This window comes from Anthonomus grandis, chromosome 13, assembly GCF_022605725.1.
Source record: "Anthonomus grandis grandis chromosome 13, icAntGran1.3, whole genome shotgun sequence".
Taxonomy (NCBI): Eukaryota; Metazoa; Arthropoda; class Insecta; order Coleoptera; family Curculionidae; genus Anthonomus; species Anthonomus grandis.
The window spans coordinates 21,162,929-21,188,665 of NC_065558.1; the positions used below are offsets into that span (position 1 = coordinate 21,162,929).

The 25,737-nt window shown below is 32.6% G+C and overlaps 1 protein-coding gene and 1 long non-coding RNA gene across 2 annotated transcripts in view; one reads left to right on the plus strand and one right to left on the minus strand.

The window, feature by feature from the left end:
* LOC126743669 (F-box-like/WD repeat-containing protein TBL1XR1) overlaps nucleotides 1–25,737 on the plus strand; it is a 53,908-nt gene that overhangs the window by 15,267 nt on the left and 12,904 nt on the right. The window contains exons 4-5 of the mRNA XM_050450872.1: nucleotides 16,636–16,788; nucleotides 16,841–17,032. Of these exons, the coding sequence (XP_050306829.1) occupies nucleotides 16,636–16,788; nucleotides 16,841–17,032 (345 nt within the window). The remainder of the gene's footprint in view (nucleotides 1–16,635; nucleotides 16,789–16,840; nucleotides 17,033–25,737) is intronic.
* LOC126743670 (uncharacterized) lies at nucleotides 14,316–16,228 on the minus strand. The gene is made up of 5 exons (XR_007662953.1): nucleotides 15,918–16,228; nucleotides 15,178–15,359; nucleotides 14,883–15,044; nucleotides 14,681–14,824; nucleotides 14,316–14,525 (listed from the first exon to the last, which is right to left on the minus strand). It is a non-coding gene; the product is annotated as an uncharacterized LOC126743670 (long non-coding RNA).

The window sequence follows — 25,737 nt, forward strand, 5'->3', positions numbered from 1 at the left end:
TGTTTCATCAGGGGTACCTCAAGGGTCACACTGCGGTCCCCTTCTGTTCAATTTGTTCCTATTAGATTTACCTCAAAATATAAAAAATAGCTCGGTACTAATGTTTGCAGATGATGTAAAGATATTTCGGCCTATCAGAACAATGACCGATGTTAAGCTTCTTCAGGAAGACATTGATAATTTTTATGGCTGGTGTCAAGCAAATCATATGGACCTTAACGTAAAAAAATGCTATCATATATCATTTTCAAGAGTAAAAAGTCCTATTTCTTACAATTATTCCATCAACCATACTAACTTAAAGGTTACCGATGAAATAAAGGATCTTAGTGTTGTATTGGACAGCAAATTATCATTTGATATTCATATATCGGGCATTATCTCTCGGGCTCATAGAATGTTAGGTTTCATCATACGGTCTAGTAAGGACTTTTCAATTTTTACGATAAAGAAACTATATTGCTTGCTAGTTAGAAGTGTTCTGGAGTATTGCTCACCTATCTGGAACCCTTGTTATGTAACACATGTAACTGCAATTGAGCGAGTGCAGAATAAGTTTCTTCGTTATATTGGTTACAGGTGTGGTTATATCAGAGATGATTTTTCTTATAGTGAATTAAGATCGCTACTTTGGAAGGGAGGAGACTAAATCTTGAAATTCGTTTACTTCACAAGATTATTAATGGTGTAATTGATTGTCCAGATCTTTTAAATCTAGTATGTCTGAATGTACCTATAAGAAGGAATCGGCATACTAATGTTTTTTATGTTCCTTACCATTCTACAAATTATGGCAAAAATAACCCTATTACAAGAATGTTAAATAATGCAAACTCTATGCATAAGGCATATATTGTGATATATACTTTCATTTTTTTTTGTATAGCAATGTATATCTATACTGTATTTAGTAATTAGTTCTATTTATTATAAAATGGCAAGTCTGTAAATAAATAAATAAATATATAGCTTCACATCATCCGCAAACATTAGCACACGACAATTTTCAAGTTTCCAAACTAAATCACTCAAAAAGAGGCAAAACAAAACAGGGCCTGAGTGAGAGCCCTGTGGCACCCCAGATGGCCCCAAAATTTCAGAAGAATATGTACCTCCAAGATTAACAATCTGGGTTCTACCTCTGATGAATCCCGAGATCCACTGAAGAAGAGGCCCCACAATACCTAAAGCCCTAAGCTTCTGCAAGAGTACCCCATGGTTAACCCTATCAAAAGCTTTGGAAAAATCTGTATATATTGAGTCAACCTGAAGTCCCTTCTCCAAGCAGCGGTAGAGGTAGTTGACATACAGCACCAAATTAGCATCAGTAGATCTGCCTTTTATAAATCCAAATTGCTCAGGATTAAATAAAGATTTAAAACTCCAGGCAATCTTATGACTGACCAGGCAGTCAAGCAGCTTTGGCAACTCAGATTGGTTACACACAGCCCGATAATTGGAAATTTCATTTCTACTACCAGATTTAAAAATGGGTTTTAGAAAACTTCTCTTCCAGAGAGTGGGATAAGAACCAGTACCTAGAGATTTGTTAAAAATGAACAGTACTGGTTTTGTAAGAACACAAACACATTTCTTTAGGAAGAATGCCGGAATCCCATCTGGTCCAGAGCAGAGCTTATTCTTAGAGGAAGTAATAACCTCATAAACATCCTGCGTTGACAGAGTTAAATTGCTCAGACAAATTGATTGATCAAAATCAAAAGATGGTATGTCATTGACTTGCTCATTCGAATAGACCGATGAAAAGTAGTCTGCAAACATATCTGCAGTATCCGAGATATTCATACTAATCCTGTTATTGTATGTCATTCTGGAGGGAAGGCTAAAATCAGTTCTTTTATTTCGAATATATGACCAGAAGACGAGAGGCTAAATCCCAAGTTAATTCCATGTTTTGATTGGTTCTTTCTATTCGTCATTCATTGGCCGTTTTTTCAGGTTAGGCATCCGCAGTATTTTTAAAATGGGCAAATGGGTAATCTAGCGTAGTATTTTAGCTAATGAAGTGCAATGTGTATAAATTAATAGACGAGAAAATAATATTTTCAGAGAAGCAGTCTATAGACTCAAAGTGACTTAATGTGTTAGAAAATTTGTTAAAAGTTTGTAAACTTTGACTTTGTGTCCTTTTACACATTTTCTAAAATAATATTTAATTTGTTTTTTTTTTTATTAGCTGCGCTTTATATTAACATATGTTGACCATCTTTGATCCTTTTATTATACAGGGTATCCCAGAAACAGACCGAATAACTTTATTGGGCGATTCTTCTATAAAAAAGAGCCCATGAATATTTATAAGCTCAATAATAATAATTATGAAAATATAGACGTCCTTTCCTTTTTAGTTTATCATTATTCAAATGTATCTAGTATAAATTTACGAGAATAAATTTTTGACACTGATGATGATTAAAATATAATTATTACTATAAAACCCGCCTTTATCTAAGCCAACCCATCCTGACAAAAGTATTAACACCCCTTTGGTATCTGCTATGTTTATCTGGCATTAGATATTCTAAGACCAAAAGTACGAAAGTACGTACGTACGAAAGTACTAAAGTAAGTTCAAAATAGGATATTTCCAAAATTTTTGGCATTCCAATACCTAATAAATTTCTTATCATTTTTATATGATAATTTGTTACACAATTTATTTGCTATTCTACCTACTATACTGTACGTACTACTGTAATAATGTGATATATTTAACATAAGCCAAACTGAAACATGATCGTATATTATTAGGTATAGGTACTTATTAAAAGGCTATTATTAAATGACAAAGTCAAAAACAAATAAAAAGAACACTATTATTTTGAATACCTATTTATTTCTTTCTTTCACACAGTAAATACATTAAATTATTAGATATGATGACGACATAAACGAAAGCAAATACCTATAATAACTTATATGTATAATGTTTATAAGAAATAATTATGATCTATTGAAGAAGTACTTTAAACAAATAACTGTTTAAAATTTCTTTTTAAATCCGCATTAATATCTACTGTTTCAGAAGCGGTTGGCTTCTTGCACATGCTCTTATTAACTTTTCTTTTTTCCTGAGTTGAAAAGAATCTGTTTTGTTTTTTAATTTTTTTAGTGGTTGGCTCGTTATTACAATCGACTGGAACAAATGAAGTAGTAGGCAAATCAAGTAATTTATTGACTGTATCCAAATGACTTTCAATTTGCAGTATTACTTCATCATCTAAAGTATTTGCATCAGTATTTTGCAACTTGGTAAACGTGCTTAATACTCGCGTAGCAAATCGATCTCTTAATGCATCGAATTTATTATTAAGATTTTTTCTGGACGAGCTGCTGCAGGAGGTACTTCCTTCGAATGTATTTTCTGATCGTGGCATATTTTTACTTTTCTTATATAACAATGCTACAAAATGAATGTGTTTGCAAATGGAATTTCTAATGCAAAAATCATTACACGTGCAGGAATAAGTATGGTAGCAAATTTGACAGTTATTGCACATTAAATCACAACAGCTTTCAGTCTGAAGTTTTTGTACACAATATATTTCTCCTGTGTCTTCATTGGTAGATGCATATTTTTTATAACCCTTTCCACAGACTTCTCTAACATATTTTAATAGCACATGCAGGCTTTTATCTAACCTATTTACCTTTTTTCCATTTAGGTAAATATACTTGATGGTTTTATGCATGGACTCCAATCGCATATTTGTATTTATTCCACAATGTGCCCTAAAAGAATATGCCCACTTTTCATAATTGTTAAAATAATTTTCTGAAAATAAATCCCAAATTGATGAGTCTCAACATCTAGCAGCAATTCTGATACTGAACTGAAAAGGCATTCAGGAAACATATCTGCACTAGTATTCTACTGCAAACATTTTATAACTTTATATACTTCTGAACGTTTGTCTTTATTACTTATTTTTGATAAGTTATGTTGCCATGCAAGGGCAATGTGCCACGAACAAAATAAATGTTGATTCGGAGGCTCCATTTTACTACACCACGCATTGTAACAAGTTAAAACTATGTCAGTCATAAATACTTTTGCAGATACTAAACCTACATTTGATTTAACTACATCAAAAAAAAGTTCATAAATGAAAGTGTCCTTCCTATTACTAAACATAAAACATACTGGCACTCCTTCTCCAAATTCGTCCACCACCATAATAGCTGTGAGCTCAAAATCATAATTGTTTAAGCCATGAGTCCCATCTAGTGCTATTATATTATTCCCAAATTTGTTTAACATGTTTTTTTGAAAATCTGTCATTACAATTAAATAAAAGTCTACACTACCCAACTTATACAAATCACTATTATCCACCACACTCTGTTGTTTATAGCACAAAATACAATTTTCTTCTTTCTTACATTGTTTTACCCATAAATCGACTGACACTGCATCATTCTCGTGTTGAAAACCTTCTGAGATATTTATATGATAAGCTTTTTTGACATTTTGAGTATGTAGTAAGTTTTGAGGCTACAACTGTTCTATCCAACTGTGGAAGTCAAAGTCAAAGTCAAAAAAGTTTATTACCAAAAAATAGTTATAAATATAATTAGCTACATGAGAAAATAAAATTGACAATTTTTGGTAAAAGGAACTGCTTCGCGATTATATAAAACCGATAGCGCAATTTGCGTGAAACAGGCCTTGAAAACATTATAAATAAACACAAAAAAAAAATCCTAATTAACCTAAAAAAGAACAAAACTAAAAAGGGTAGAAACAAAAAATGGCAAAGCAATTTGGCTGGCATGCGACGGAAGGTAACAAGAATAGACAAAAAAGAACCACAAAAAAAAGATTGGACAGGCCAGCTTATCTTTGGTCTTAGTTGATTTTGCAGTTTATACTACTATGTATCTACTACTAGTCATACTACTAGGCATCTCGTTGGGAGTCGAGAAGAATTTGCTTAACCTTGGTGTAAAATTTTCTAAATGACAAATCTTTAATATTATTTGGCAAGTTATTCCACATTGTAACTCCGACAACCGAAAATGACTTGTGGAAGTTACTTGTTCTATGTTGAGGTATCCTAAAATTTCCAACATTACGAGTAGGGGTTGGGTTGGGTTGGGTTGGGTAAATATATAATAAGGGGGTTAACCCGACTTTATTATTTTATATATAAAGGCATATATGTGTAATTTTCTTCTCCTTTCCATATTTAAAATAGAATTTATGTTTAAATAAGGTGTGATATGCTCCCGATAGGCAGCGCTATAAGAAAATCTTCTCAATTTTTGTATAGATCTAGAAAGCTCAGATGTTATAGAATTAGAATATACGATATCACCGTAGTCGAGTAAGGAGAGAATGAGACTATTGCAGAGATAATATTTGGTTTTACTCTTTAAGACATTTTTAAATCTGTACAGATTTCTAAGACGCATATAGCCTATATTTAATTTGTTCTTAATGTGTGTCTCAAAACAAAAGTTAGAATCTAAAGTCAATCCTAATATTTTCACTTCATTGACAACTGGAATTTTTTCTCCATTAATCTCAATATTTATACTTTCATATAATGTTAGATTTAGCAGGGTTAATTTTTAAGTTATGCTCATTGGAAAAATTAACTATGTTTAGTATATCTGATTTAATTTTTTGCTCAGAAATATTAAAATTTAAAAAATTTAATGGCATGTATATTTGAGAATCATCAGCATATTGTTGTAATTTACAATGTTCAATACAGTTAGGCATATCCGCAACATAATCGAAAATAAAAGAGGTCCCGATATGGAGCCCTGAGTAACACCAACTTCCAAGTCAAGATACCTTGAGTGCTCCAAACTTCCATTCTTGGTTTTTAACAACACCGAATGTGATCTATTTTTAAGATAGGACTCCAAAAAAGAAACTGTAGATTCGGAACAACCAAAATATCCCAACTTTGCAAGGAGCATTGAGTGATTTATAGTATCAAATGCTTTGCTAAAATCAAGCACCGCCATGCAAGTACTTTGTTTATGTTCTTCGTTAAGTCTTATATTATCTAACATTCCCACCAGACTAGTAGTTGTACTATAATTCCTCCTAAATCCCGATTGCGTATCTGGAAGTATACCAAATGAGTTAACAAAATTATAAAGTTGTTGGTGAATATGCTTTTCTAGAATTTTAGAAACTACTGATAAAATACTTATAGGCCTTATGTCTTTTAGTTCTTTTGGATTAGAGATTTTTGAAATGGGTCTTATTAAGTGCTTTTTTCCAGATATCAGGATATACATTTGTAAGAATGCAAGTATTTAAAATGTTTAGAAGTGGTTTTTTACAAAAAGGTAGGCAAAGCTTGATATCATTTATACAAAGTCCGTCAGCTCTTATAGCATTTGATTTTATGGTCTTAATTATACTGTTAACCCTTTCTTCATCAAGAAGACTTAAATTTAATTCTTGAATACTATTATTCAATTTATTTTCATTGTAAAAATTTAATTTGGTTTGTGATATATTATTGTTAATTTGGTTAACGCATTGAGAAAAATAATTATTTAGGGCTCCTGGATTACTAAAATTACAAGGCAGATCGGTATTCTTTGATTTAGTTAGATGTAGTTTATTAGCATTTATCCAAAAATCACGATTTTTTTTTGTAGAAAGTGTGTTAAAATATGATATTTTTCCCCTGAATAGCATGTTTTGTATAGTTTCGCATTTGCCTATAATAGTTTAAATTTAACTCAGTTTTATTTTTTTTATATTTTCGCAGTGCTTTATCTCGGAGCTTCATAAGCAATTTAATATTGTCTGTTATCCAAGGAGTAAATGGTTTATTTTTAATATTTTTAGTCATAATTGGCGCATGTTTATCGACTAAACAAAGTATATTGTTGTTAAAAGCCACAAGTTTATCGTTAACGGAATTTAGGTAATATATACTATCCTAATTAAGTCTTAAAGCGTCATGCTCAAACAAATCCGTATTAATAACACTATAGTTCCTACATTTCATTTTAAAATGTCCCTCTTTACTTTTAGGAAACTCAAGACAACAGAATACTAAGTTGTGATCACTAATGGTTTGTGGCAAAAACAATGAACCGACACCATTTATTGGGAAATGTTTATTTATAATAATGACATCAAGTAGGGTACTTGTATTGTTAGATATATTCCATCTTGTAGGCTCGGTTATTACTTGATTTAAATCAAATGTATTTAAGAGCGCTAAAAATCTGTCAGAAAGTCTACACTTCTTTAGTAAATTAATATTAATATCCCCCATAAAAACCACATGATCAAATAAAGGAACAATATTTGTAAATAGACTTTTATATATTCAAAATTAACATATTTTTTAACATAAAAACCGACCACACCGCCACGCCCTAATCGATCTTTCCTGACGAAATTATAACCCTCAATTTGATGTGCCAAGTTATCAGTATAAGCCGTTAACCAGGTCTCAGTCAATCCCAAAATGTCAAAATTATTATCAGTTATGTAATTTACAAATTCATCGAACCCAGTATTAAGGGACCGAATATTGAGATGACCACATAAAAACTTATTATTGGATTTCATTGGATATTGGAAGTCTGATATGTTGTAGATCAAGTTCATGGCCATAATGAGTTTTAATCCAGTTTACTGATACGTTTTCTCTTCCAGTAACTTTAATCACACTTATATAATAACGATTTAACTTGCATGACTCTTGGCTTTTTGGGAGTCTTTTATTCAAGCTTTTGGTTTGTACCTTTCCTGAGATCAAAAACAAATTTATTAATAAAAAATAAACATGTTTTTTTAATACAAGTTGCACTCCAGCAGGTAAAAGGGACATGTCATTATTATGAATACAGAATACCTACACCCCCTCAAAAACAATACATATCCCAGCCATTGTAGTTTTCAAAATTTCTTCAGATATTTAAAAAAAAACATGGCAATTCTTTACTTACCAGATCTATTACATAAATAGTATTTAACTGGGTTGCCTTTAATCTTTAATTTTTTCTATTGACATTTTCCAGCTCGCAAACTCTAAAAAAAATTTTTAAGTTGACTCACTGAATAACTTTAAACTACTTAATTAAGTTTACCTTCTTTGCTTGAAAACTCCAACTTCTCACTTTCAATCCTAATATTATGTTTATTAGTTAAATAGTTTTTTAATTCAATGTTATGTCGGAAACGGCAACAACAATTTCTTTCCAAACATTTGTACATACAATTTGAAGATATCCTGGGTTTAACATTATGAGCATTTTTAGTATGTTTATTTAAATTAGATTGGTTGGAGAATACTTTGTTGCACATCAAACACATTAATCCCATTGTAATATGCAATGCAATAATCCAAAACTTGAAAAAATAAATTATTAATATTGTGTAGTTAATGTTAATATCTCAACAGCAAAACATGAAGTGAACTTCTCAACTCCACAAACCAACACTACCGGACCGGATAAATACTAATAACACTACACTACTTTACTTTTACTATTATACTATTTACTATGGAAATTTTTCGATTAAATTTTAAACTTCTATCAGCTTTCAGCTTCTTTCATAATTCTCTATAACATAAATAAAACATAATATAACATAACCACAATTCCACATCAAACGACGACGATGATCAAAAAACGAGGACCAATCAAAACACAGAATTAACTTGGGATTTAGCCTCTCGTACCAGAAGTACCTCGGATTGCTAGCGAGATTCATTTCCACCTTATTAATATATTGTTGATAGCACAACTCTCTTAAGTACTCACATTGATGTCTCAAAAATACAAATTCATCATATTCCTGCTGTTGACCACTAATTTTAAACTTTTTGTGAATTTGTTTCTTTCCTATGATCAAACTGCGAAGCTCTGAAGAAAACCAACATGGAAAAGAAGAACTTTTGTACCTCTTTAGAGGAATAAACCTTTCCATTGAGGAGTAGATCACATTATAGAAAATTGAAACTATGACATCAATAGATGTCTCTCCCAAAAACAATTGATTCCAGTCTATCCCAGCAAGACAATCGTTAATTACTATGTAATCTCCCTTACCAAAATCATAAAAATATTCCTTATATATCATATCATCAGAATTTTCTGCACAACAAAGGTCAAAACTAATTGCTGTATGGTGCAGCTTGCACCATACAGCTCAAAATTCTCATCATTCTCAAAAATCTTGTCTATTGCACGTTCGACACTAATTAAATCTGAGCTTCTAAATACAAGATCCAAGGCAACCCCATTGGTATTTAAAACCCCATTTACCTGGAAAAAGTTATAGAAGCTAAAGCAGCTGGCCAGAGAAAGCACAGACTCTCTGTCATTCTCCAGACAACCACCAACCACCAAACCAAGATCATCATTCTCCCATCTAGCATGTGGTAAATTGTAATCACCTGCCAAATCAAACAAACTACTTAAATATCTACTATATACATGTTCAACGGATTCACAATGGCTTAAATAGGCTTCAAGTGGAGATGGAGATGGTATGTATATAAATGCAACCAACAACAAAGCTTTGATTGTCAATTGTAAAAGTCAAATAGATCTGATAAATATCCACATCATCAAGTGGGATACCAATTCTATGTGTACATAAACTTTTTTTAGCCGCAATCAATACACCACCTCCACGAACCTTGGTAGTATTTAGTATCTAGATAGTATTAGTATCTATATAAATCATAGTTTGGTACTCCAATTTTAGCATCTGAATATTCAGATGTTAACCAAGTCTCTGCAATCATAACAATATCATAGCAGCAGCAACTAAGTGCCTGCTGAAAATCTTTTATTTTAGTTCTCATACCACCTGTATTAGCATAATACACGCAAACACCTGAACCAGAAGGGCCATCCTGCACTAAATTATGGTTTGATTCATTTGATTTTGATGAAAATTTATCTTGCGTTTATTATTTAACCAAAATTTTTGCAAGATAACCCCTCTAGGCTAGTTATCCGGCCTTAAAAAATCATCCCTACAATCGCCGTTGATGCTTATCTTAAAAGAAATAGTCTCACCCTTAACTGGCAACAATTCTACATTAAGGTCCCTAATCTGAGGGTACCGCTTTTTAATGTGCTCTTCAATAAAACCAGGGGTCACTCCCGTTTTAACACGTCCCAAATAAAAATATTCCCTATTTACTGAACCTGCGAAATTTTCATCACCTTGAAAGTCCGCGTCTCCTAAAACCAGATTCCGATTACGATTTGTATTTGTACGTTTTTGATTTTGTCCCAAAGTAAATCCCAGATTTACACAGAATAAGTAAGTCTTGACTTTCACGAAGGACCTGGTTCTGACAACATACATCCCATTTTACTTAAAATTTGTTGCTTTATCATTTCTAGAACTTTTTATATATACTATTTTATATATAATAAGTCATATCACTTTCCAAATTTTTGAAAAATGAGTTATGTGGTTCCCATCCATAAGTCTGGTGATAGACCTGAAGATTAACCAAGAGACTTAAATTTAACAAGAAAAACATTGACATCAGCATCTGGGGATCTTTAGACATGTATTAAAAATAACCGATAACTAAATTTATAATATATGCGTAATATTTTGCATTTTTCTTCATCTGTATAAGGCATTTTTACACGAGTATAACAAAAGCTCACAAAAAAAGAAATTAAGAAAATACTTACAGAAATTAATTTCATATTTCTCGGTCAATGCAATTTTGTATATTTCATAAGCAGCTGCATGAAATGTTAATAATGTACATATATATTTTCAAAATAACAATAAGAATGACTCCCATTTAAAAATACAGGGTGTCCCATTTAAAAAATGTTTCTTTTTTTTAAATTCTTTCTTTGCTATATATATAACACTATATTTCGCAAAGAGTACATGTTAAATCCTACAACTTACATTTACCATTTTTTACACAAGGTCCAAAATTTTAAGGAAGGTGGGAAAATGGAATGATCATGTACCTAGGTTTATTGTAGCGTTAACATTTTTCGTCAGTAAATTTTATTTAAATATAAATTGTTTTTATCAATCTACAGGGTGTCCGAAAGCTAGATGCAATCCTTTAAGGGGGTGATAGCTGACCTAATTTCAAACATTTTAAGCTAAATATGTGTAGGTCGAAATTTGTTTATAAATTTTTTATGGCAATTTTTGCATTTTTCTCAAGAAATACCAAAATTTCACACTTAAGCGGTAATAGAGCGCAAGTTACAATTAGTATCGGAGTTTCAAAGTTTATTTTGTTTTGTCTAATGTGTATTAATAAAAATACGATCAATTTCAAGCTTCTGTATAAACTTATTAGAAAAAATAGAGAAATTGAAACGTAAAAAATAAATATGGAGTTAAAATAAAAATGCTTTGTTTTATGTTTAAATAATTGTTATGAAAATGCTTTCGTCGTTCAAACCTCTCTAAAAATATGCCTAGACCTTCTGCCCTTTATTTTAAGATATCACTCATGCCGATGCCTGGCCAATTCTCAGAATTATGGCCTCTTTTGTGCGGCAGGTCATGTAAACAAAACTTACTGGATTGGTTTTCTATTATGGAACAGTTCAGGTAAATATTCAGGTAAATAAAAAGTAATAAAAACAAAATTAAGCAGAGGTACCTAATAGTAGATACTGTAGGGTAAGGGGTACCTAGTAGGTACTTTGGGGTGGGGGTTACAAGTTAGGTACTCGCTTAATAAATAAAAACGTGTGATTTTAGCCTCTTGTTGTTTAGTTTCACTCTCGCCTCTAATTTTGTAAGATTATCAACTTCGTACTGACTGCATCCGCTGTTTTTTAAATCGAGTTTCTGCCCGTTTTATTGAACAGTATTGTAAAATGGAATTTACCAACCAAGAGTACGCTGACATTGTCTTCACATATGGACGCGCTAACGGTAAGGGAGCTTGTACCAGGAACGTTATCCAGATCGGAGGTTATCAAACTTCAGGGTGTTTCAAAACACCTTTCGCCGTCTTACTGAAGTTGGCATTGGGAATAATCCGCCACGTGGAGTCAACCCTGGCCATAATAATGTAGAGATTCAGGAGCAAATACTGGAAGCTTTTACCGCAGACCCTACTGCAAGCGTCAGAAAAGTAGCTGAAGACCTTGGCCTTTCTAGATGGAAGGTGTGGACGACCATGAAGAAAGATGGACAGTATCCTTTTCATGGTACGGGGGTGCAGGGCTTACAAGAAGAATACCCTGCAAGACGAATTCAGTTCTGCCGCTTTTTATTGAACATGGACATCGAGGACCCGTTATTCTTAAGAAGTATCTTGTGGACAGACGAGTCCAATTTTTCCAGGGAGGGTATTACCAACTTCCACAACCTCCACGAATGGGCTGCCAAAGATGCAAATCTGCCCTAGAAAAAACAAAAATCATTTCAGAACAGATTTTCGGTCAATGTGTGGGCCGGAGTAATAGGCAGGACTATTATTGGGCCACATTTTCTACCAGAGAATTTAAATAGTGCCAACTATTTAGATTTTCTACAAAATGATATCCCCGTTCTTCTAGACGAAGCTGGATTATTGGAACGAGAAAGACCAATAATTTTTCAGCAAGATGGTTGTCCAGCGCATTGGTCCTTGGCTGTCAGGATTTACTTAGACGACTGTTTTCCGGACGGTTGGATCGGTAGAGGCGGAGCCTTTCCTTGGCCTCCTCGATCGCCTGACCTAACTCCGTTGGATTTTTTCATATGGGGCCGGGCAAAGGAGCTTGTATACACCACCGAAATAAGAACAAGAGAAGAGTTGATTCGCAAAATAAATGAAGCATTTGACAGGATGAAAGAAGATATGACCATAAGAGTAACCACCACCGAAGTAACAAAAAGGGCTCGTGCCTGTATTAGAAATAATGGATTGCATTTGGAACATGAACAATAAATAGTTTAAACAAAATTGTTTTATTTAACATTAAAACCTAAAATAACCCCCCAATCGGGGCTTTAATGCTTAGTAGGCTTATGAGAGGTCTCAGTCTAATAATTTTTGTTTACATGACCTGCCGCACAAAAGAGGCCATAATTCTGAGAATTGGCCAGGCATCGGCATGAGTGATATCTAAAAATAAAGGGCGTTTCAATGTCTCTATTCTTTCTATAAGTTTATACAGAAGCTTGGAATTGATCGTATTTTTATTAATACACATTAGACAAAACAAAATAAACTTTGAAACTCCGATACTAATTGTAACTTGCGCTCTATTACCGTTAAAGTGTGAAATTTTGGTATTTCTTGAAAAAAATGCAAAAATTGCCATAAAAAATTTATAAACAAATTTCGACCTATACTTAGAACATTGAAAGGCTAGAAGTAGCATGCCGTGGAACTATGGACAGGTTTGTTTGCTTGCAACATCTCTGATGCAATGATGCCAAATGCTTATACAGAAATGGCAAAAATCACTTTATAATATCATAAAAATTTTCAGTTGTTTCCGAAGGCTCAAAACGATACTACTGCTCCCCTTTAATAAAATATCAAGCATTTTTTGAAAATAAATTTGATAAAATACTCTATATCGAAGTCAATATTAACTTTAAATAAATGAAAATAAAGTACGAAGAAACGAGAAAACGGTAATGGCATCGCAACGCCGCTCGATCCCATTGTTTATGCCACTCATACAAGCACTCTCTACTAGTGACGTCGTCAACAAATATTTACCTGATAAATTTTTATTAATTATTATAGAGTTTGAGTATAAGTAATATTACCATTTATGAGCTATTTATGTGTTTTTTTAACGGACTTCGTTAGAGGAAGGTCCTAATAAAAGGCACCATTTTTGTCAAAGCATTTTTATGGAAATTAAATATTTTAATATAAAATTATAGATTTCTTAACAAATCATGTTTTAAGACACAAATTATTAACATTTTGCAAAATTTTATTGTTATTATTATATTGGACAAAACTCAGGTTTACATCACTTACTTTATATCACATAATATATACTTCTATGGTGCTGACTTTTTCAAAGGGACAGTATTGATTCAGAGGAAAGAGTTAAAACTACAAGGAGGTTTAAATTGTGAAGGAGTTGCAGGTTTTTTATAGGTTATAAGATTTTTATTATGAGTATTTAGCCTGTACAATGGTTTTGAGACATTTAACAGTGACCTATATAATACCTAATACCAAATATTATATCATATTAATTTATACTAAAAAACAAAGCTTACCTAAGAATAAAGACTATGTACAATAGATTAGATTAAATAGTTTATTAGTAAAAATATACAAACAAGTACTTTTACAAGTCAAATAAAATATGTAGTATGTTGGGCTTTTTCAAAAACCATGTTATTATTTCTTAAGTATTTTAATAATGACTTGAGACATCTAATTCAATTTCTTTGGGGCAAATTTGTTTATTGCAATCTTCGAATTTTAATTTTTTGCTCTTTATTTTTTTTCCATAATTTGGTAACAAGTGATTTAGCTTTTGAAACGGTGGAATCATCAGTGCTTAGGTCCTCAGGATATCATTTTGATTTTACCCTAGAATAATATACATAAAAATATAGTATTACCAATTAATTGCATTTAATTAAACAAATATAACACAATAAAATACTATATCACTTTTAAATAAGATATATAGAATAGGATGATACATGGCATAAAACTAGTAGTCTATTATGAGTGTATTTTACCTTTTCCTTGGCAGAGTCAGGGAATATGTAGCAGTTAAACAAAAACGGCTTGGATGAGAAATAGTAATTGTTGACCTAGACCCCACGGTTACTGTAGAACTATTAATCTCAGATGCAGTTATTGTTGATGATGAATGATCAGATCTATAATTATACAAAATTTGGTGTATCTAGAATATTAATCTATTTTAATTATCCATACTTGTCTATATCAGCTTCACTGTTTGTACTATATACCATTTTGGAAGCTAAAGAAGTTTTTGCACTCTTCAGGAAAGCTATTCCTGCAGCTTTGAAGGGTAAATCACTTGGTAAATTAACTGAATTATCAGCTGCTGTGTTTTTAACCAGTGCATCAGAAATCCTAGTAAAGAAATAGTTTTACATACATACCTAATTTAATAAGTATTAGGTATAAATAAAGCTTATATGAGTAACACTAATCCTTTTTGTGACGATTTTTTTATACTAGAAAAATATATTTAAAAAAAAATTACCTTTGAGGTAGAGCTGATTTTTTTAATCTGTTTGGTCTAAGTCTGGCTACTGATAATATTATCTTCCTTATATAAGAAATCACTTCTAAGGATGTGATCTGAACAAACAAATATGTTCTGTTTAATTTTGTTGATTTCCATTAATGAAATCCATTGTTCCCTTTGGGCATATATTAGGCAATCTATAATAAGTATTTGATATTTAATCAAAAAGCAAAAAAAAATTACAGTAATGAATTAATATGTGGTGCCAATTTCTATATATATTATTGTAAGTTGCAATATGGTAAAACAAAAAAAAAATATCGACCAAATTTTAGGGAAAGACAAAATTAACTTTATACATAGATATCAATATCTAAATAATTTTCAAAATTCTTTAACGGCAATAAAAAATTAGTAATTTCATATATCTACCTAATGTCTATATTAAAAAAACATAACTATACATAGATAGGTACATGGTTATTAGGTATGCCTTCTTTCTGCCAAAACAACAACAAAAAAACATAAAATCCTGTAATAAAACCAGGGACAAAATTCTAGTTTTATATTTTTATAGCCTATTGATAGATGAATATGTTCAAAAAAATATTTAGATTTAAAAATATAAATATTTTGGTATTTTACCCACACTTTCACATTCAAGTTTTTATTAGGTTTATCTATAAGATCCCCTATTCTACGTTTATGATGATGGTTACCCCATGATGTGATGTTATGAAAGTATCGGTACTTACTTGTGAAAAGATCGGCTTGAATCACCTTTTTATCATGATGCGACACAAACGACACAAGTTTTTCCCATCCTAGCAATTTAAAAAAACACTAAAATGTGGCCTTTTTCCTTTTGAAACAGAAAATTAAAGAAAATACACGAATCCCGAAAATAAACAAAAAGCCGTTTGACAGATGACACTACGCGTATGGCTCAGACGCTTAAGCTCCGATGTTGTCGCTTCAAATTTTTTAGAAGCAGTTTTAGGGATAACAATGTTAGTAATTTTGTTTTTTTTTTGCTTAAGGATATTATATTTATTCTTAAAATTGGTTAATTGTAGTATTTATACTTTTTGTTTTAAATTTTCCTATAAAATACAACACAAATAAGTTAAATTAACGTTATAATGGTTGTTAAAATATAGCTAAAAATTTCCTCCGTTGGAAATTTGCGTCGACTTGACAACAGAGAATCGGCAAATATGTTTGTAAACAAAACACCCCTCTTGCCCCTGTGCACATGTTGGACTCAAACAAAGTTGTTGTTTACTAATTCTAGCCTTTCAATGTTCTAAGGACCTATACATATTTAGCTTAAAATGTTTGAAATTAAGTCAGCTATCACCCCCTTAAAGGATTGCATCTAGCTTCCGGACACCCTGTATATATAGCGACTTCCAAGACAAAATTTATAGATAAGAGTTAACATTTCTAGAACTACAAACTTTTTATTTCTAGTGTGATGGAAGCCTTCTAGCCACAGGCAGTTATGATGGCTATGCTCGTATTTGGAACACCAGTGGTATGTTAGCAAGCACTTTGGGCCAACATAAAGGCCCCATTTTCGCCCTAAAATGGAATAAAAAAGGAAATTATATTTTGTCTGCCGGGGTAATCATTCAATAATTTGAATTTAACCTGATCTAAATTATTTATCTTGTAGGTTGATAAAACTACAATTATTTGGGATGCAGCTAGCGGTCAATGCACTCAACAATTCAGCTTTCATTCTGCTCCAGCCTTGGATGTAGATTGGCAAACCAACACATCTTTTGCCTCCTGTTCAACCGATCAGTGTATTCACGTCTGCAAACTGTCAATGGACAGGCCTATTAAGTCATTTCAGGGGCATACTGTAAGTAAACCAAACCAAATTATTTACAGTAATTATTTAATATTTTTAAGGAGATGTGGTGTTTACTCTTACATTAAAAAAAAATCAGTAAATATCTTTAAGTCTGTTCATGATTTGTATTAATGCGTACAGCAATTATTGATTTCAACATGAAATTGGCTACTTTAGGTAATGCCCAAGGGCAAATTGGAGCTTTGAGCATAACATACAGGGTGATTGATGACTAATAGTATATTAGAGTAAATAGAAAAACACGAAATAGATTTTTTCTGAAAACTTTGCTATTATGAGTCAAATTTTCCCAAGTGGGCCACTCAAAAGTGAGTTTTGGATTTCCATGGACCTTTCGATTTCAAATGATAGTTCAAGGGACGAAAAATGATGCCTTAAAGTAGTTTTGCAAAATATACATTTTTTTATTAGTTATAAGTAGTGATGTAAAATTCTCGAGCACGTAATTTAAAAGAATGTTCCCTGAGCATGAAAGAGAATAAACAAGCATAAACGAAAAAAACCTGAGAATTTATGTTTAGGATGTGGTAAAGTATTCAAAAACTTATTTTTCATGATTTTTCTCAAAATACCTAGAAAAATGCTCAATATTCTCCTAACCCTTTGTAAAATACCGACACTGAATTATTATTCTTTAAAATAAATAATAAAAAATTTATAAAACTTTATAAAAACCTTAACATCATAATATTCATAAATCCGGATAGAATAAGAATATTCATCATAAATAACCAAATATTATATCTAAAGGGGTTTTTAAAGAATATACAAGAATTTATGTTACCGATCAGGTTTGATATTATATTCTTAAAAACTTCATAGTTTGTGTGCTATGCTATGTGAATACAAATACAAAGTAGGTAAAGTAACATGAAAATAACATGAGAAACATTTTATGATGTAAGAAGTAAAAAGTAACTCGAAAAAAGCTTTATATAAAAAAATAAACTGCAATCTGCAATAAACCAAAAATACAGTTTTAACCTAACTCGGGTACTCTAATTGTGGATCAATATCAAGATCAAGTGTAGTCAAGTCTATCCAAACTTTCTGGCCCAATGCTACTATAGGAATCGAAATCGTGAACACTGTAGGCCCCGCTCTCTTCCTCATCGGACTCATCAGTCTCTGAACTCTCGTTTTGTTAAACGCAACACAAAATGAACAAAAAATGCATAAATAACATGCAAAAACTACAGTCGGCATTGCTACAAAAGAGACCGGCCGTAATATTCGGGGAACCACCGCTTTGTCTTTGTTATTGATGCTGTTGCCGACGTCGACAGTAGTTTTTGTAAATAAAGCGCGCCGAATACGGAATCGTGCTGAAAATTCTCTGGCGAACGTTCGCGCACGAGAGAACGATCTATCTTGCGCGCACGAACGATATATCGGGCGCGAACGTGCGCGAATATTCGCTATAGCATGAAGGGAACGTTCCTTCATTTACATCACTAGTTATAAGCAATTAAAATTTTTTAACAAAGTTTTTTATTTTGACAATATCTTGGTTGACACTTGAAAAAAGTGAGTAATCTTACATTCTTCACGTTCCAAAATGTTTTGCGCATCAAGTGAATCATAGGCTTTGTAAATTTAATTGTTTATTCATTACAAAAATTAATTTTACAATAAACAAATACAAAATTTTACATGTTCTCATATTTTTGCGGAAAAAAATGAAAAAAGAACATTGTTCAGATATTCATAATGAACATTTAGGCAGAAGAAAATTTTTGCTAAGTATGAATAAGCAAATACGCCGAGCGTTTGTTTATTGACATTCGAACGCTCGAATCCCCTTATGTACAGACGCATTACGTGTTGCGGTCTAGACTAACGCAAGTCATTTAATTCCAAGATTATCTATCTGTCACTTTTACAAAAATAAAATAATACAAAAGATACTAATATTAATACAACTTCAGCTAGATAATACTAAGACATAAATCAATGTTACAAATTAAATTTAAAAAGACAATCTTAAAGTCACGAGTCACTAGAGGAAGAGATTTTACATAGAAGAGTTTTTTAAGTATAGTTAATTTTTGCGCCCAAAAATTCAGCCTATTTAAAAGGTTATCACAATCAGTCATGATCATCCAGATATTAATATAAAAATAAAACACAAGTCTAAATTATTACGCCTTAACTCTAGTGGGTCCAAAGAGAGAACTGACATGGCCGATGACATGTAATCAGCATGACCATTAGCTAATGGAACTTTAAGTTTAAAAGAACAATTTCTTAAGAATTTATTTTGGACTTTCTCAATATTTTCAATATGCGATTTATAAAATGGAGACCACTCAGAACTAGATCGGACTTACGAATAGAACAGAACTTTATAGACAGAGCATGAAAAGCCTTGACTGCATCTAGTTATAAGTCGTAGATTTCTATACGCTTTCTGAACTAACTTTTCAGTATGAGACACAAATGTCAACTTGGAATCGAAAATTACTCCGAGATCCCTAATTTCCGCTACCCTTTTTAAAAAAGTGGATACTACTATAGTATAATCAAATAATGTAATATTGCGAATCCTTCCAAAAGTTATTGATTAACACTTCGCACCGTTTAAATCTAAACCATTAAGGTTGCACCATTCACAAAGACTATGCAAGTCACCCTGTATTAATTGTATCCTGTATGCTCGTAAATTAATTGACATTGAACATTTGAATCAATAGACAAAAACAATTTTAAATCGTCAGCAAATAATAAAAATTTACAATTTCTTACAAATAATCCTATATCATTAACAAAGATTGTAAAAAGCAACGGACCCACGTGCGACCCCTGATGACGCCAGATGGCACAGAAACGCTGCTAGATAAGAGGTTATTAAGCCGTATACATTGCGATCTACCCAATAGTCCCCTCGCCAACAAATATCATTTGATCCAAAACCCAAAGCTTGGAGCTTTTCCAGTAGAAGCGCATGATTAACTCTGTCGAACGCCTTCGAAAAATCCGTATAAACAGCATAAACTTGTGAACCCTTACCAAAAGCATTAAACAGATAATCTTCACAACATATTAAGTTAGTAACAGTGGAACGACCTTTTTGGAAACCATGTTGATTGTTAATAATAAGGCTTTTACATCGCCATGACAATTGCTTGGTTACAAGTGCATCCAAAAGTTTAGGCAAGGTTGATTGTATACAAACTCCCCGATAATTACTGACGTCACTAGTATTACCAGACTTAAATATCGGCGTAATATACGAATTCTTCCAAAAAGAAGGAAATACTCCCGACTTTAAAGACAGATTGAATAAAGTGCAAACAGGCTTCGACAGAGTACATACACATTCACGAAGTAGCAAGCTGGGTATGCCATCCGGTCCCGCAGAAGTCTTACGCTATAAGTCAAGATTCTCGTCAAAAACCTCTACTAAAGATAACTCTCTAAAAATAATAATAACTCAGGTATTTGAAATGCATTATCACAATAAACGTTTGACAAATATTTGGCAAATAAATTAACTGTATCTCCACCCTCATCACTAGTTTCATCATTCAAAAACGTGTTTAGAAATAGTATTTGACTTTTTAACATTGCTTACATGTTTCCAGAATAACTTAGGATTTAACAATAGATTATTCTCGGCATGACAAATATAGCGGTAATACTGACCGCTCAACATACTGCATGACTCCCCAAGCCCAGAAAAAACCAAGTAATCACTTGGTAATTGAGACTCCTTAAACTTCTTATGAGCAATGCCTTTCTTACTTAAAACTAAGCTTCTTAACTCTCTTGAAAACCATTCAGGAAAGCTATCAATGTTATAGGACTTAATAGGCACAATATAGCTGATTACTTCATACAAATGGTCATAAAACTTATTTAGGGAAATATTTATATCAGAAGTGTTTATAAATGACCAGTCAATAGATGCAAGGAAATTATTTAACGATGCAAAATCCGCATTTTTAAAATCAAAAAACTTCTGTATACTTTAGAGTCTTTGACATATATGGTACTGAAAAGGCACATTGTGTCGAGAGCCAGTCACCGGCAATAAAAAATCATCCGCCAATCCAGAAGACCCATTGATATTAGAAAAACAAAGAACAAGAGATGTGCCTTCCAGATTTGGCAGCTGAAACATTTCTTTACCATAGAGGTGTGTAGTTCGTGAACGAACTAGTTCACGGGAACTATTTGATTTGCTCTTCGCAGTTCCAAGGTGCAAAACGGGACCGAATCGAGCCAACTCAGCCAACCGACGTGACGGATAGATGCGAGCGTTTATAAAAAGTTTATTTTTACGAAGAATTTGATACCTGTATTATAATTTATATTGAGAGGTCATTAGATATTTTAATTTTTTGGACGTGTAGGCTAAGTAAAAAAAAATCCTATTAACTATGATGACGTCGGCAAAAATATTATAAACGTACTTTATTTAATTTTTTATTTACACGTACGCTATACAATAGACAGTAAAATACTGACAATATACACCGTCTAATTGCTTTTCGGAATTTTACAGGTAAATAACCTTTTATTTACAGTTTATTTTTTTAAATATTTTTTCTGGGTTACGAAAATAGTGAATAGTGTTGTCTGGACTGTGATACAATATCAATTGACCTATTTTTCTTACATTTATAATCAAAATGTCAAAAAAGCGTAGTGATGTGTGGATGCACTTTGAGGTTTTAACCGAGGATAATAATAGACCGAAATGTAGCTACTGTAAGCATTCTTTTTCGATCTCCGGAGGTTCGCTCGGGAACTTAAATAGGCATATGAAAAGAATGCATTCCACCATTCCAATTACTAGATCCTCCTCTCTTCCCGACACAGAGAATTCAAGAACTTCCAAGCATTTACATTCCGAAAAATCTCAAATTAATGATTGTAAGTAATGGTACTAGAAATGGTAACTTTTAAGCGTGCTTGGGACCATAGTAAGGGTAGATATTTTTTAGAACCCTCAACAAGCAGCGGAAGTAATGGTTTTTCTACGTATATATAGCATAGGATATTGACGGTATTGGTGGTGAACTAAAGAACTAGTTCAATGAACTATTCCGCTTGAGGAACTAGAACTAAGGAACTAGTTCACCCCAAGGAACTAGAATTCCCATCCCTACTTTACCATCTAATTAATTAAATACCGGTCCAAGCCAGTGAAGCTGGTGCAACATTCGAACACCCATCCGAAGAGGTAACTTTAAGATTTCGATTTTCATTAAACCAAGTGCAGCCAGGTAGGTTGAAGTCTCCTGCAATAGTAAATAGGCAATTCGGATGGGCCTCAAAAATCTCCAGTACTGTATCACAGAAAGCACTGTATTGACCCATATCAGATTTGGGCGGCAGGTAAACTACACCAAAAACAATATTCTTAAGATTAAGTTGTACAGAAACAAAAACTTACTCTAACGATGAACAAGAGTGTTTAATTAATCGCGTTTTGAACTCCTTTCTCACAGCAAGTAAAACACTCCCGCCATTTTGCTTAGCACTTGTAAGGGCACTTCTGCCGTAAACTCCAATTCAGATGACAAAACTCAGACAATGATGTCAAATCGACTTTCCAATTTCCCATTTATTATATAATTTTCTTAATCCACTACATATTTTTTAATGTGTTATATTTTGCTAAAGGTAAAAAAATGTACCCTTTTAAGCGCCTCTCACACGATCAGTATTAAGCTACGGTTTGTTAGAACACTGCGCGACGCATAGCATAAACGTTCAACAGAATCTACCTTGATCGACGCACGGTAGTTTTCATACAAGTGTTTTGTTAGTTCCTAATTGTATGCTGGTGGGTGCAGATGGAGACAAACGTATTTTGTCACATTTTCATATATTTATAGTGTATAATATAATAGAATAATCATTATGTCTAAAAAATTTTTGCTGGCGATGCTTATTGATGAAGAAGAACATGAATTGGATCTTCTGAGTTTAATTAGTTGTCGTCGCCAAAATAAAACTGAAAATCGAATGTTTTCTAATAGATGTTTGGAAGGGGCTTATAAAGTAACAATAGAAAAAAGACTATTTGGAAACGACTACCAATTTCGAGAATATTTTCGACTATGTACAGAATTATTTCAATTAGTGTTAGATTATATAAGAGCTGATATTACCAACATCCTTACAACAGGCGTCAAAACCCAATTAGTCCAGAAGAAAAACTCAGCTTGACTTTAAGGTAAATGATAAAAGTAATATAAAGCACTTTTACTTTATTTATAGAACTTATTTATGTTAAATGCATGTTTAACAATATTCATAAAAGGTCATACTGTGGTTCTTCTGAAAAAACATTCGATATGGCCCCAGACGCGGCAGCCTGGCTGCGAAAATTGGCATCTGATGCTGAATTTGAATTTGACTCGGAATAGTATCATTGGTGCGCTGATGTATTGGACCATTGTTTATTAGTAGAGGATTCAATTTCTTGTTACGTAATTTCATCAATTTCATATTTTGAAACGAGAGACATAATTTCGGCTTTGATTTTTGCTTTATTGATTGGTAAAAATTTGGAAACTGTTGATGCCACACTATTAAAAAACATATTTATTGCATGGTCCATTGACTCGGTTGGTTGGGTTGCAGTCTTCTCGTTATGTAATAAATGGCGTAAAAGAGCAGTTCTTTCTTCTCGTCCCTTTCTAATTTCGCTTAGAACTATCATGTTTTGTCTTTTAAATGTGTGGTTTTGTTTTTTTTTGTGAGTTTCAATATTGATTTCCTCAGTATCCTTACATCGCTTTGAACTATTTGAGGTTTCAGTATGTTCAGATATTGCTGTTTCTATATCACATTGGGTTTCATCCTCATGGTTTTCCTTTTCCAGCTGCTCAGATTGTGTTTCATCTTGCGAAACATCCGATTCTTGTTGAATGCTATCTTGGGTATTACTTATTGTGCTGGAATAAAAAAAATTTAATTATTTCCCATTATCAAAGCAGAGAGATTTTAAGGATTTTAAAGTTTTGAGTAAATACCTTCTTTCATCCAATGATGTAGAATCGAAAAAGCGGAGGTGTTTAAATTTCTTCAGGAATGAGTTCTCAGTGTCATTTGTTCTTTGAGATCCTGTACCCGTGCCTTTGGTGTAGTCCTTTCTCTTTCTTTGGTAGTAATCTCTTATAGACTTCCACCTATTTTTACATTCCACATCTAAAAACCAATCAAGAATAAGTCATCGGAAGAAGAATTTTAGTACACTAATGCGCAATATTTTGATTGCAGGTTCTTGGGAACTGGAAAGTCATACAGGTCACTATCCTTTCAATACAGAATTCACCATAGTTGGATTAGCATATGTGTAAAACAAGTTCTTCAAAGTATTGTTAAACGTATGCTTCATATCTATTTACCTCAGCCTAGTAAAGAACAAATGGAGGCAAATGCTTCAGATTTTAATAGCTTATGGAATTACCCAAATTCTTGTGCATCGATTGATGGTAAACACATAAGAATTCGTTGTCCATTCAATGCAGGATCTCTCTATTTTAATTACAAAAACTTTCATTCAATTGCTCTGCTAGCAGTCGTCGATGCAAGGTATAGATTTGTGGCAATTGACGTAGGATCCTGTGGCAGAGAGGGTGATGCGGGGATATTTATAAAATCAAACATAAGAAAGCATATTGCTACTGTTTTAATTTACCTCCTTTAAGAGTTATTCCTGGTACTAATATGCAGCAACCTCATGTAATATTGGGGGACGAGGCATTCAGTTTAACAACAAATATGATGAAACCATATTCACAAAATCAAGCAAAGCATGACAAGACAAAAGACATTTATAACTACAGACATTCCAGCGCCAGAAGAACATCAGAAAATGCATTTGGTATAATGTGTCAGTACTTTAGAATATTCTACAAACCCATAGCCGTGGCTCCAGACGTAGCTGACAACATATTGGTTTCTGCTTGTATATTGCACAACTTGCTTCGAAAGGCAAACATTTCTTGTCCAAATGAAAATGCCAATAGAGTTTCGGATTTTCCAAAAGAAAGTATGTTAAAGTTAACCGCCACTTGCGACAAAAGAGCCTCATATGAAGCATTTGAGGTTAGAGATAACTTTAAAATCTATTTTAATACTATTGGGGCTGTACCATGGCAAGGCAATATAGTGTCTCGTGTCGAGTAATATTATTATTGTCAAAATATTATATGTGCAATACATGAAACGTGTTATTTTTTTATAATAATAAATATGCCCTTACCTTTCCTGTGAAGTTTTTTTTTCCATATATTAGTTTTCACAACATTATCCTTAAAACTTGTACTCTTCACAGTGTACAATGGAAGATATTCTCGTACAAGATCAATCAACTTTTCATCTTCCTCTAAATAAAATTTGGTTGCCATTTTTCAATGTGTTTTTTATCTGCCCACTTTCAGCTTAACTGAACGACTGCGTCAAAATCAAACTCGGTTTGATTTCAGCGCACACAGTCGACGCTGTCTGTCGTGCGCCTACCTAAGCAGAACTTAACAAAACGCTCTTCTTTATTTACACACGTTTGAATTCAACGGACGTGCGCAGCGTTCAGCAGAATGTGAGTTGTGCGCCGCGTACTGTTCTAACAAACCGTAGCTTTACTGACAGTCTTGAAGACTGACAGTATTTCGTCAGTATTTTTCACACGACCTCACACGATCAGTATTTTCTATCAATCATCAGTCAGAAGT